The sequence below is a fragment of the Odontesthes bonariensis genome, chromosome 21 (assembly GCF_027942865.1).
Source record: "Odontesthes bonariensis isolate fOdoBon6 chromosome 21, fOdoBon6.hap1, whole genome shotgun sequence".
Lineage (NCBI taxonomy): Eukaryota > Metazoa > Chordata > Actinopteri > Atheriniformes > Atherinopsidae > Odontesthes > Odontesthes bonariensis.
The window spans coordinates 16,897,855-16,912,171 of record NC_134526.1 but is presented as its reverse complement, the minus strand read 5'-3'; the positions used below and the strand labels follow the sequence as shown (position 1 = coordinate 16,912,171).

At 42.9% G+C, this 14,317-nt stretch overlaps 1 protein-coding gene and 1 long non-coding RNA gene across 3 annotated transcripts; one reads left to right on the top strand and one right to left on the bottom strand.

Annotated features, from left to right (window-relative positions):
* On the bottom strand, positions 1 to 10,362 carry LOC142371800 (testis-expressed protein 2-like). Of its 2 annotated transcripts, XM_075454544.1 has the most exons (13): positions 9,859 to 10,362; positions 8,826 to 8,904; positions 5,676 to 7,025; positions 4,387 to 4,587; positions 3,715 to 3,994; positions 3,383 to 3,564; positions 2,789 to 2,989; positions 2,108 to 2,207; positions 1,566 to 1,698; positions 1,309 to 1,446; positions 932 to 1,141; positions 686 to 806; positions 1 to 586 (listed from the first exon to the last, which is right to left on the bottom strand). In XM_075454544.1, exons 3-13 carry the CDS (start codon positions 6,879 to 6,881, stop codon positions 440 to 442), a joined length of 2,919 nt encoding a protein of 972 aa, XP_075310659.1. In that variant the 5' UTR covers positions 6,882 to 7,025; positions 8,826 to 8,904; positions 9,859 to 10,362; the 3' UTR covers positions 1 to 439. The 2 variants fall into 2 exon arrangements, with proteins under 2 accessions (XP_075310659.1, XP_075310658.1); XM_075454543.1 differs by lacking the exon at positions 8,826 to 8,904.
* On the top strand, positions 9,918 to 13,553 carry LOC142371801 (uncharacterized). Its single transcript, XR_012768125.1, has 3 exons — positions 9,918 to 10,191; positions 12,959 to 13,056; positions 13,211 to 13,553. It is a non-coding gene; the product is annotated as an uncharacterized LOC142371801 (long non-coding RNA).
* The last annotated feature ends 764 nt before the right edge of the window (positions 13,554 to 14,317 follow it).

Below are 14,317 nucleotides of genomic sequence, written 5' to 3'. Positions count from 1 at the left end.
ATATTTGCTTTATTGGACAGAACTTATTATCATCTCCATATTTTCACTTTCTGATTTAATTAAACTTGCACAAAAAAATAGAAAAGGATGGATGGATGCTTTGTTCAAATAGCATGTTCTTAAATGGAGTGGTTACCATCTTTTGTGCAGTCAGTACAGTGTTTTCAGTCTTGTATCTATTGTCAGCACTTTAAATGAGTTCCAGTGTCAGTAATAAACTTCACAGTAGGGGGCACTGTAACGCAGTTCCCACAGTTTTGAGGTCGTTGCAGAGTTCCGTCTGGCTTCAGGAGGCATCTGTCCTGCAGTGGTTACAACAAACATAGTCGCGACAACCGCTACGCTGCAGAAGCCTCAGAGTACAGCAAAGATGAATCACAATAGCTGCACAACAGCTACTTTTCCGTAATGTAATCCCATCTGTGTCCTCAGGAGGGCATCACTCTGACAGGTAGTCCTGAGACTCCATAGAGGACTGTTGGGATGTGGAATGTACTGAGGTCTGGTGAGATGCAGGTGGGTTCTCCAGGTCCGATGTCATTAGGGGCAGATAAATATCGTCCATGTTGGGCATTACAAACACTTTCTGTTGGGAGACACAGAGCAACAAGCCATTTTTAGCAGCACAGACATTAGTGTATCACTCGTGTGCTATGTGGACAAACAGATGCACTGTTGTACTGACCTGGAACTCACACTGCAGTTTTTTCTCAATCCACTCAGTCACATGAGTGAAGGTGACTTCCCTGTCTCCGAGCATGGGGCGCACATGAAGGTCTAACCTGGGCGGCACTTTGAAACTGTACCTGAGACAGAATGACTATTAGTGAGGAAGATGATGGAAGAAAAATAATAAAACAATACAGCTTCTAGCCAAATTCTGAGTAAAAATCGCTTGAATTAAATGCCAAATAACAAGGAATAGAAATACCATATTCTATCAGTAGGGGGAGGAGGGATGTTGATGGCCAGTGTTCCAGAGAGCTCCAGGACCTCAACACTGAGCATCAGGGGCACGTTGGAGACCTCAGCTATCTTCTTTCTGATGTACTCATTTTCTGTGGCCTTCTGGAAGTACTTGGATTTTGCTATCTTGTCCACAAATCTGAGGATTTTCCTTCCTGTGCTTCCACCTGCATGCCTGTAGAAGATAAAGACAAACTCAAAACTCTTTCAAACCTGTTGTTACATAATTTCCCTAACAGGGTGTAATTACAGTTAAGGGTAGTTTAGATTATCTAAGACCTCTCTGATCGATGGCATATTTATTTCTATAGGATATATGGATACATGAATTTGTTAAAGTACCCATCAGCTCCCACTACAGTGCCTTTATCTCCTAGAGGCCCCTGTGGTTCAGATGGGAGGACTTCTTCTTCATCAGATGAACCTGCACTGGATGACTCTTCATCGCTATCAGCCAAAATACACAGCTTCGGCTTAGAGCTGAAAAACAGACCAGTTGCACAAATGTGTGCAAATCAGTTTCTTCTTAAACACAAGCATGTTTGCAGCAACCTTTCGTCTTTATGTGCTGAGGGGAATTATAGTGTAATGTGCCTCACCCAACTTGCTGTGTCTCAGGAATGTTGTGAGCTTCATCCTCTCCTTCTTTACCCAGCTTACACAGGTTCATTTTAGTCTCCAGGGTCATCTGAAGGCAGCCTGTGTACATCAGCTCCAGCTCCAGCCACAGGCCTTGGAGATAAAGTAGAGGGAGGGAGTTCAGCAGATTTCTTAATGAGCTGTGATCTAAATCCTGACTAAAGTTTGGAGGCTTGATCTTGTTTGGCACAGTGTTGTGGCAGAGGTGATGTTAGATCAGTAGAAGTAGGCTTTGGCATGTTATTAAAGGTTAAGCCACATTAAGAAGATTGCTAATCGGTTCAGTGAGAGACACAATGGAGGACTACAAAGGAGGACATGACAAAATCTGTAATGTAGCAAATAAGAACATAGCCTGGAACTGCAGGAACTCGTTATATATATTATATAAATATATTCATAGCATCATGGTGGACATTACTGAGTAAACTTTTTGTGTGACTTCTAATAAATATATACATAATTCAGAAAATACAGGTACTGAAATACAGACAGATTGTACCTCTGCGGTCCAGCGTAGGTTTTGATGTGCTTAGGACCTGAGGAAGGCAGGTACCCATGTCCAGATCCGCCAGAGTCAGCTCGTTCATGAAGTACGGCAACTGTAGCATAGGCAGAGAATTTCACTCGTAAATACCCACAGAGGTAGCTAATTACCTCACACAAATGAGCGAGAAGATGTACCTGCAGCATGAATAAACGTGTATGTGTGAGGGGGAGTAAAGGGATGATGTGTGTCAAATATAGTGGAGAGGAAATGAGAAATGGGATGCTGCAGTGCAATCAGTGCTCATTTATTCTCTCACCTCGTGCCTCTGAAACCAGAGGGGGAGCATTAGCAACCGACTCTCTCTCTCACACATTTGCAAAGAAGAGCTGCAGTGTTTATGAAGCAGATGCCATGTCTTTTAACCTCGCAAACCAGACCTGATGTTCATGTTGTTCCATTCAGAGAAACAGTATAAAGAGACATCCATCTCTTTATTCTGAGCTGCTCAGTCATAAAGGAGCCATGTCGTTAGTTATTGTCACAGGCTTGACAGTCCTGCTGATGATCTATTCTCGTTTTGCCTACCACCATCATCTTAAGTAACTTCCTTGAAATTTTTGAAAATAACTTTTCTGTTGACTGGTTATCAGGCTCAGAAACACCAAATCCATGCACAATCTCAGCCACTCTCACCTTGATCTTGCCGAGTTTTTTCTGGATCTTGTGAGCCACCTGATCGGACCAGTATTTCTCTCTGAGAAAATCCCAGAAGATTCTGCCCACAAGGGAGTTCACCCATGTGGGCTGGCCCTCTTCAGAGCATCCTCCTGACTCCGTTGCTGCACCGGAGTCACCTCCAGCTTCACCTTCAGAACTGTTCTCTTCACTGTAAATCTGCAGGGAATGATAAAGAGTTTGTCATTGGGAGGTACATACGTTTGCATATTTGTTTACACAAGCGGATAATATGACATGCTGATTCTGCACTTCCTCCTCAAGACATCAAGAAAGATTGTTTCCATATGAGATGCTCACCCAAGCCAAAAGTAGCAGCTAAGTCTGGTACGCTGCAGATGCACCAGTCAGTTACTATTGTTATTCTTTCAGCCAGGTGATATCGGATGATTCTGAACATTAACATTTGTTCTCATCAGCTTAGATATGTTTCAACAAGTCAATGTACCAGAGAAGGCTGATTTGAACACAGAGCAAAATAATGGAACAGTGATGATGGGGAGCTCTCTTAAGAGTTTAAAACATCCTGTGGTGTAAAAGCTGTTTACTTACCTTTTTGCAAGTTGAGGGACTTTCCTTGTTACTGTGGCAGGGACTGGGGGTGCAACCGCATCTTTCTGAGCCAATTAGTTGAATCATGTAGGTGCTGTAGTCCAATAGAGTTCTTGTTTTAATCGGCAAGTCGGGCAGCTCCTCTGTGCTTTCCTTAACAGCCTCTCCACCACTTGGTATTTCTGAGTGACAGAGAAATGATATGTGAGCAGAAGGGTGTTAATAAAACCATAATTACTTTCAGTGTTTCCCATGCATGCATGTCAAATGGAAGAAGGTATGTTTCCACCTGGTGAATATCCAAATAATCACAAACCAGCCCACCTTCTTACCTAAGATCTCCTCACCGTTCGCGCTGCTCTGGACCCCAGCCCTGGAGGCCAACATGAAGTACTGGAACCACTCCTCCTTCTCTCTTCCTGTGTGGCCAAACAGGTAAAGGTTTCCAGGACACTGGAGGCTCTGGATCGTGTGTTTCTCTGACATTTCTTCCTCTCCCTGTCCATCAAGCAGGCTCTCTTCCCCCACCTCCCCCTCGGCCAGAGCGATGCAGATGGGGTACTTCTTGTTCCACACCCTCTTACGTGCCAAACCCAGAGGCACAAGAGACACCTGGGGAAGAGTTAGCATTAAGGAATGATGAATTCATTTAATTTATTTATAAAAAAATCATTTTTATTCTACTGGATGTCAAAAAGAGATGCTGGCGGGCAGAAATTGTTACACTGTCTGTTGGCACTCTGCCATCAAACTCAAAGTCGCTGTAGCCTGCCTCATTGCATGAATGGGGTCAAGTTTATTCAGCACATCATTACTCAGTCCTTCAGCTCTTTCACCTCCGTGTTGGATGACAAAGTGGGTGCAGAGAGATGAGAGTGAGGAGCCCAGGTAAGAGGTCACCTTGGCTTTCTCTGTCACTCCGCTCTGAGAGACAGGTGAACTCCCCTGCGACCGACAAATGAGATCTTTTTTGTTTGTTTGTTTTTTGTTGGCAACACACTGACCTTACTGTTGGCCAACTCGTAAGTGTGGGTATGCAAAAACACGGCCCCATGGAGTGGCTCATCAAAAGCTGCCCACCGGGGGATGTTGGCACGTGGGTATGCCAGTCGCAGCCGGCTGCCAGCCAGTGATACATAGACAGAGTGTGTGATGGAGGGGTGGAAAGTCTCAGGGTCGTAGCTGTGTGTTTCATTCATCCAGCCCTGCATAAAAAAAGAAAACAAGGTGGGTGTTTTATCCAAAAGATTACATTATTTTATCGTTATTGGATATTTTCTTATTTGAGCAGAACTACACTGTGTGCTATAATAAAGCTGTATGTAAGTGATGCAAACAGTGAAAATACAGCGAAGCAGGAGGGGAAACATGAGCTACAGCAGCCTACAGCTGTCTCATTTAACAGTGGTTTTGTCTAAGAAGCCCGTAGCTCCCTGTTAGTAGGTCCTACATCCTCATAACCTTCCCTTATCCTGATAACGTTGCATTTATTGTAACTGCCAGACCGACTCTCTCGGCAGAGCTGTCAGGAACTGCTTTGAAAAAGCTTTTATCAACACAGCCCTTTCTATATTGCTGAACATGCTGTGCCTGAGGGCAGTTTTTTTTTTTTTTTATTCAGCAGTTTCATCAAAACTAATCCATTGAGATCCACAAATAGCACTATCTTTGTGTGGTAGTGTTCAGTGCCTTACACGGCTGCTGCTGTTTGTTTCGATCTGTCATCCTGCAAAGCAAAAAATGGAGCTGGAAGGTCATTTCCATGTAGCCAAATCATCAATAGGAAAACAAAGCATTAAAGAGCAGCTGCATAGGCTTCCCTGCATGTAGAGTGAGACTGAGGAGTGTGCAGCTGTACTAATGGCTCTGAGAGGTTATGCACGGCTTTAATGCTAATGTCAGCATGGTAATGGTGACAGTGTAAGCATTTGGAGGCTTTGAAGAGAGTTTTGCAAACATTAAGGCCATAGACAAATGGTAAGACAAACACAGGGAGAAAAGTTTGGGTCAGAATGAGAGCCACTATGCCATTAATTGGCTCATTTTTAATAAATGTGGATGCCATTTATAACATTTTAACAAAGGAACAACTTCGGGTGTACTCACATTACTGCAGAACAAAGCACACCTCTATTAGAGTAAATTGCTGTATTATGGCATAATTATTAATGTTATTAAAGTAGTGGGTTCGCTTGTGGCTGGCCTCTTGCTCACTGTAAGCATATATCTGTCAGCCTATCATTCAAATGTTTATCTCTGCTTCTCTATATTTTAATTTTTACTCGGTTTTTACCTCTAGGATTTCTTGATGGGCGACCCGTTCGTCCGGTGGATCCATGCTAATGGGACTCGATTTGCGTTGAGAACTCTTTTTGCTTCTGGCAACTGTATGCTGTGGGGCAAACATGAACACCATCACCAAGCCCAGCATAAAGCCACATGCAACCCCCACAGACAGACCTGTCACATATGGCGGCAGGGGTAGCACAAAGAACCCGTAGGCGAGGAGGCCCACAGGGAGGAGCCAGTGAAATGGCAAAGATGAACCCGATACTGGGACTCCAGACTGGGGGTAAGTTCTTTGATGTGCTTCCCTGGATCTGCTCTGGAGCTCCACCACCTGGATCACATCCCCATAGGTGCATATTTCTATATTGCTCTCTCTGCAGTGGGTGTGGTGTTCTGGAGAGGTGGTGAATTTGTCTAATGAATCCTTTTGGGGTCTTCTAAGAGGAGTATCACACACACCTCTGTTCTCATTGTCCGTTCTCCTTCTGCACCTAAGATCTGAATCTTCATTGCTCCCATCTCTTCCACAATTGACTTGGGAGCCAGGAGAGTCCCCTGCACCAGAAACCTTCCCCTGCTTGGGGCTTCCAGAACTCTCATCCCCCATTATCTTACTCAGCATGCTGAGTGGATCCTGCATGGCCTCCGAAAACTTCCTCCTTGTGTCCTCCAGCTCAGCAATCAGTGAACTGCCCAGAGGTTCAGTGGGAGACATGATGGATGGAGTTGATATCCAATCATCACTCTTTTTCAGGACCCCTGCTTCTGGCCTGGACTCTAGAATCTTTGGATGTGTTAGCTGCTTCCAGGGATGCATATGGAGCTTGGAGTCCGACTTGGACAGATTGACCTCAGGCTCGACCCGGCGGGAGATTTCTGTGCTCAGAGACTTGACCAGGCTAAGGAGAGGTTTGCCTCTGAGGGTGCTGCTCTCCCTTGGCTCCAGATCAATGGAGGAAGATTTGACCAGGCCGCCAGTGATGGGTGGGCTTGCTGTTGATGCTGACAGGTCAGATAATGAGCCGGGAGATGAGGGGGAGTGGGGAAGGAAGAGGGGCTGTGAGCGGTGGCTTTGGTTCAGGTTCAAATTCATCGCTAGGCTGAGGTCAGTTTGGCCCTCCTCGGTTTGTGGTTTGTCTTTAGTAAAAGCCACAGAGGGACCCTGGTCTTGGCAGTCCAGACTGAAGATGAGCTTACTCTCCTCCTCCATGATTACAACAAACTGGGAGCTAAGGTGAGAGGCTGGTCAAACAAATGAAGCTGCAGTACGTTGACATGTGAAGCACAGTGCTAGCTGAGAGCCAGTAACTGCACGTAAACTTCCCTGGTACTGTATACTCCATCATGTTGGACTCTGAAAACGTAATGAGGAATAAGAAAATACATTAAAATCTGGTTACAAAAGCAGTTTAAACAAATCTTTAACAAGACCTCTATTTCTTTCCTCTTTAAAACTCCTCTAAATTTGTGTCCACACACAGCTAAACTCTGTTCTGGTTTTACGTTACTTTTTTCTTTCATTATTCGAGCAGAGACAATCTAAGTAATCTCTTCAGTTAGACTGAAGCTTTATAAAAGTCACAAATGTAACTTGGAAACAATTCGGCTTTTTATCAGCCATTAGACGTGGCCTTTGAGAGCATGTGGATCTATAACATGCCTCTCACAGCTTGTTTACAGTCACATACACACATCATGGCAGGCAGACTGCACGACCTAATACACTGAGAGTCAACAAAGCTATACTCTCCAGGCTAAGAGTGGATTAACAATAATCTATCATTCTAAAGACGCTTTTTAGACAAAAAGTCAAGACACGACACTTTGGGACAAAAGGTTACATTTGTTGAAGCAACGTGTCTTTCTATTTCAGACATATTGTCATTCACTCTCTCGACCTTTAAGGGTTCCTCCGACACACTGAACCAGTTTGTCACACAAGCAACAGAAAATACAAAAGCTGACAGGTGATTGGTCCAGTGTATTACCGGCTGAAACCATTTTCCTCAACCAGAAATTTGTTAATGTGTTGCTCGCATTACTAAAACATGCTTTTGGCTCCCACTGTAGTCTCCATCTCTCTGCTCAGTGTTCATTTGCATAGTTATTCATTTTAGCACCAGGACAGCTTGTCAAACGTAATTAACCAAAAGTGCTGCTCCACCAGTGGTTAAGTTGCTTCTGAATTACCCTGATCAATTTCTATTTTGTGCTGACAGGGAGAGGAAAGTCTCTGTTGCTCAGTGGAATACAAAGTCAGCAGGGATTTGGCACCTTTCCAGTCAGGCCTGTGGACTATATTTTACACAAGTAAGTGGGGGGCGGGGAATGTCAGAGAACCGTCTCTACACTAATTATTGATCACTGTACTCATCTAAATGTCAAACATTTTGTGAAAAACTAATATACAATCAGTTTATAGTTATTATTTATTTCATTTATATTTATTAGTTATTTATATATATATTGTAAAACAATGAAAACATTCAAAAGGCAGGAATAAGAGGGGGGTTGGTGTTTAGGGCTTACAGTGGACCAAAATAGTAAATTAATTATATAACACCAACAAATCCTCTTTTTATTAACCAAAACGCACTAAAATGTCCTGATTTTGTTAAATTGAACACTGCCGTAGTGATGTACAAGGCGTATAATCACATGCTCCCATCACCAGTCCAGGAGCTCTTTGAGCAGCGAGAGAGTCAGTATAAACTTAGAGGAACAGGTATATTCAAAAAGATTAAAACTAGAACGAATAAAAAAAGGTTTTGTATTTCTATTCAAGGTGTTAGTGTGTGGAATAAGCTAAATGAGAACTTAACAAGTTCTAAAACAGTAGAAAATTTAAAAAAAAGGTATAAATCATTATTAATTGAAAATGATAAAACTATAGTATGATTGATGGAAATTGTTTAGCTTTAAATCTTCTGTCATGTTCAGATGTTTTCTGTAAAGTTGTAAAATATCGGCTGCAGTTGTGTTTGCTAGTCTTGTTTTCTTGGAATCATATATAACGTGTGTAATAGGGCTAGGCACAATAAGTTTCTTTTTACTTCAGCCTAGACCCTTTTGGTCATTACATAATCAAAGAAATTGATTGATGTTTATATTTTGTTATGTATTATAATGACCAAATAAAATGACCTTACCTTACCTAAAAAAAAAAGACTTCAGGCCATTCACTATTCAGATAGAACTTGATAAGTGTGGGTGCAGACACTTTTCAATTATACCTATTGAGACAAAAAGGAAGTAACAACACATAAGTAAAAAGCTGTCAGCCATGCAAACTTTCTTAGATTAACAGAATGGCCGAGGGGGGACGTGTTAACAGGTAACCAAGTGTTCTGCCCTTTAAACAACTTGGTCCAGGTACAGTTTGAATGAAGTACTGGCCCCCGTCCAGGTGTTGTATCTAAACCTAGTCTGAATCCTGCCAGAATTCTGATCACCAGATTCTCCCAGAATTAGACTAATCTTTTCAACTATCGGCAGATAGTTGCCTCAACTATTGCCTCATCGTTCACTCAGAATCTAAAATCTGGCAACCAAAACTGGGCCAGGTTTACCTTATAGTGAGCCACTGCCAGAACAAAGCCGTGTGACCTGACATAGCCTCATTCTACTGGACTCAGTTGGCCACCCGATTCCCAAATCAATGCAGTAGTAGATCACCTTAAATGGATTAAAATGAAGAGCAAGAGGGGATGGGACCAGCAGAAAATCCCAATTTTAATCTTGACGTCTGTGTTTTGAAATCTGCCAAAATATCATGTCTTTCCTGCTCTGTGCACCTCTTGGTCTGTTTATCCTAAGTAAAAGGGACAATAGCATAGAAAAACAAAAAAACAAACAAAAAAAAACTAAAAATAAACCATGGAGACATGGTATTTCTTTCTGTATGAGAGAAATTGCACAAAATACAATTAGTTTGCCTTCTGGGTTCAGATGAAGATTGCAGCCTGGCAACAAACACAGAAAACAAAGAGGCAGATCATTTTTGTCAATAATCAGCTGTGTTTGTGTCATTTGATCTAATGTCTGACACATTTGGCACGGGTTTAAGTGTTTGTTTGGGTATCATATGGTCAGTGATACAGCAGCTGAACTTAATCTAAGGCTATCATTTAGACCTCATTTGGTCTGACCTGGAATTTGCTGCAGTCATTAAAACAAGAGCAACTTACCCGAATCTGGCATGTTTGAGAAGATGCTCCCTGAGGTATCGTTGGCAGAGAGGTTGGATTGGAGCGCATCGTTTTCTGCAGAAACCTGCTTCAAACGCAGGCTGCAGTGCTCAGTCTGAATGCTGCAGAGCGCGTTGTGCTGCACACCGGGATGCATCCGCCGACCGCTGGCAGCCAATATTCAGCCAACTTTACCATCACGACTGTTGGTCCTCGTCTCAAAAATCCCCCAAACTGGCTAAAACATAGTATCCGCTATTAAATAACCCGCACAGCGGAGGTGCACCGTTGGACACCGCTGCTCGTCCCTCGCTTCGGGAGGCGTCGGCCCAGGTCAGTACAAAGCCAACACTGGGCTCCTGGCTGCACAGTGGACACTTTAATCCAGATTAGATGTGAGAGGCCAAGAGTTGACGGAGCAACTCCTCCTCCCTGCCCTGAGCTCAGCGTCAAAACACATACTGGCTTTAACTCTCCGACACCGCAGTATGCACTCTTATGTAATTGCACAACCTGGCTAATTCAGGGCGGTTCAGACTCCACACATTTCAATACAGAGCGGGAAAAACTATATTATACAGCCTTTTGCTGTACATATACATAATTAAAGGCTCTGTATGTACGAAGTATACACATTTGACAGCTGGCTGCAATTACTACTGTTGTAACTGTAGTAATCAATTTATTTAAATGAAGAAAAAAAAAAAACTGCCCATACAACAGATCCTCTGTTGGCAGAGTGCTATGGCTGCACAGATTTCTCTTCATATTGTGCACAGGATGCATGTTTGTTTTTTGTTTCTATTCAAAAGTCTTTGTAAAACACAGATTCACATGATTGAGCCTTGTTCATCAGGCAAGATATAACATAACAAATGATTTAAAAAAACCTCAAAGTAGGCTTTTTTTGATTAAGTTGATACCAGTTTAACCCAATTATCCAGGTAATCCAGTTCCAGACGGATGAGCCACTTTCTTTGTCTAATTCTTTAATGTGAGTCCTCTGTTAGTACTTCATTCTAAGCTATGAAACCAGACCTAGCCGCAGGCTGTGCTGCTGCAAAGTGAAAAGGTATTTAACAACAGGGCTCTCAAGTCTCACGCAATGAGCGTGAGACACACGCATTTCAACAAGTTCACACGCTCACACGCCACACATGCCATTTCTCACGCTGAGAAATGATCAACTTCGTCGCACAGAAATTATAATGGCCTATACTATAAACGAGTCAATGGCAGGTGCGCTCGTACAGCTCAGAAGCTGTCTTGATTTAGCAACCCATCGGAAAATCACAAAATAGAATTTCTCAGCCAATCACAAAACAGAATTTCTTGTTGCCGGGTGAGGTCTGAAATAGCTTTAAGCTGCAAGCACGCGTTCCATGAATGCACAGCGGACATAACCTATTATGCTCTGAATGCGTGCAGAAGTTGTAGACGAGCTGGAGGTGGAAGAGAACCGTCAGGATCTTCAGCAGGTCATATCTTCATTTATTTTAATCTTTTGTTAGTTACTATAGTTTTCCTACTCCTTGTAAAAGACCAATACCTGCCGATTAAAGTGTTCGTTGGAGTAGTAGACCTAAATATTCAGCACACACTCTTTGACATGAGCAACTTAATGAAAAATGAAAAATATGTAGGAGTGTAATTAGGCTTCCGTGGTTAATTCTTTTCAAAGGTGACTGGTATGAACAGATTCCCAATAAGGCCATCTACAATTGCCAAACTGGTATTAGTTCTGCCACACTGAAATGCTGATGCAGAGAGGGTTTTTTCCATGGTGGGGCTCAATAAAACCAAGACCAGGAACACTTTGTTTCTGAATGGAACTCTGTCATCCATCATCACTGTGAAAATGGCTGACATTGAGCCACAGTGCTTTAAATGGGAGCCCCCAATGAATCTCACTCCAAGCAAACTTGAAAACTTGAGAGCCCTGTTTAACAATTTTGTATTTAATGATGTAAAGAGCAGGACTTTTTCAGCCAGTCATCTAGTTTGACTGGTGTCTGGTGTCCCCTGTTGGAAGCTGCAACAGAGAACAAATCTCTCCTCCCTTGTGCATCTGAAGCAGCTGGAACACTGCCTTATGACAAATACAATAAACAATAACATTAGCACAGCAGTCTGGTGATATGACAGCATCTCAAACTTTATTGTCAAGTCAATTGTAAAAAACGAGTCTAAAAAGATGTTAGAGAAGTAAAGCAAAAAAAAAGAGAAGGGATAACATTTTGAAATGAACAGCTGTCACTGCCTGGCATCATCTTTGCCTTCCTGTTTCGTTGTTTAGGTTTGATCTTCTGAGCTCCAAAGCAGGTTGAGGAAACTATTATGCTATCATATTATGCTGGAGGCTCTGCCTGATCTCGTTCACCTTTTTATAAAGTCAGCACAAGGAAAAACAATTTTATGAGTTTGGCTATCATCCACGAGATCCTCTCGCTTCTCTTTTATCTCGGACATCTTGGAAGTCTGTCTTAACCAAGCAATAGCTCCAGTTATTACTATCCAGGCCTGCGCTGGAATGTGTGGGTCCTGGCCGTTCAGGGTCCACGTGGACGTCTGGTTGTCTGTACAGAGGCTTCACACTCATCTCCATGCTCTATGGGGCTGCTGGTTAGTGGAATCCCTGCAAACACAGAAGACATTCACATCAGTGAATACAGCAGTCCAAAATGAATCCTGTTCAAAGGAATGGGGTTCAATGGGGTTCCGATCAGAACAGAAACAGAACAGATTAGCATCTTTTTCACGACCGCAGGATGTGTCTTCTGACATGGCTGTTTAAGAAATGAGAAGCCACTGACTGCATCGGTTAGGGTTAAATACCTTCATCCATAGTCATCCATGCAGTAATTATCCAATGGGAGGCTCTTACCTATTTTTATAAAAAATCCAGGTTATTTGTGGACAGGCAGTGTATAAAGAACACAGCTGCGTCTACCTGTCCGAAGGTTTCACGTTCCTTCTCTGTGTGCCCGTTAATCTCCTGAATTCACCCCAGTTAAAATGTCCTTTTTTTTTTTCCACGTTCGAATACTGAGTAAGTGTTGATGAAGGAGCACATCTGACTGACCTGTCTCGTCCACCTCAGAGCGCAGATGCCAGCTCTAAACAGAAAAATGAAGTCATTGCGCGCCTGGAGGAGAAAATAAACCAGATGTCAAGGACCGTAAAACAGCTGGAGACCAGGTAAGGACTGTCTGATATTTAGTTATGGTGTTTTTTTTCATGGAAGTGTTGACCTGCTCAAACTTCTCACTCTCATGTCATGTTTTTCCCCTTCCTCTACTTCCATTCTCTTTATCTTTTCCCATCATTTGTTGACCTATTGGTTCTCAACTAGTGAGAAGCATTTGGTGAAGCAGCCCAGAAACCTGAGCTCCGCAACAGGGAAGCTGCTGCAGCCGCCGCTGCTCCATGCTCTCAGAAACCTGAAAACAAACATACAACTCTGCCTAATATAGACATAACCAGGATAGGATGTTATATTTTCTGTACAACGCCCCTTTGTTGTTGATGATGAAAATAAAACTTCTTCCCACCGCCTCTTGCAGTGGCTCTCCAGCTTCAGCTTTTAGTGTGGACCCGATTGATCCTCTTAGCTGCCCTTAAGTGAGAAGGGCAAAATTAATTTATTAATTTTGAATTGTCTGTGAGCATAACATTGGTGTACACTGTAGTTATCATTAGGCTAATAAAACAATAAACAAAACTCAGCCTGCTTCATCCTCTTTAAAGTTTAGCCTCTGTACTCTTTTTGGGTTTTTTTCCCCCTCATCCTTCTGGTTTTTTTTTTATTTGAGTTTTTCGTTGGCATCTCCTCCTAATCATGTTTGCCTTCATCGAGTTTTCCTTTTGCCATAAGTTTGTTGTAACCCGCTCACCCCAAACCAGATGCAAACGGGCCGAGAGGGAGCGGGACCTGGTTTTAGAGGCCAACCGGCTCTTCAAACAGGAGTTTGGAGACAAAATCGAGAGTCTGCAGGTGGAGGTTGAGCAGCTGAGGAAACACAGGTAAAATCTGAGGAAAATGGGGATCTGGGGGTGGGGTTCTTTATTCTGAACTTTTGTTATGCTTTTGCCTGCTGTGAGGAATACACATCAACTGTGATATTACAGTATATTGGGTCTTAACTAGGTCCTCCTCGAATTCCGTTCTGATAACTGTCCATCCCCAGGGGAACTGTTTCATTCTGCATTCGCACATGAGTCGGGACCTTGATAGAGACTGATGCGGCGAAGCCGTCTGCGACAGTGACGTGTTACTTTAGCGCCACATTCAACAACAAAACAAAACAAAACAAAAGTAAGGAGAGAAGAAAAAACACCACAAAGAAGCTAACATGGCGAGCGGGGAGGCCACCATGTTCATGGTCTGCATGATGGTGATATTAATCATGGACGATCACATCAGGCGTCTAACATCGAGGCTGGAAGAGCACACAGAGAG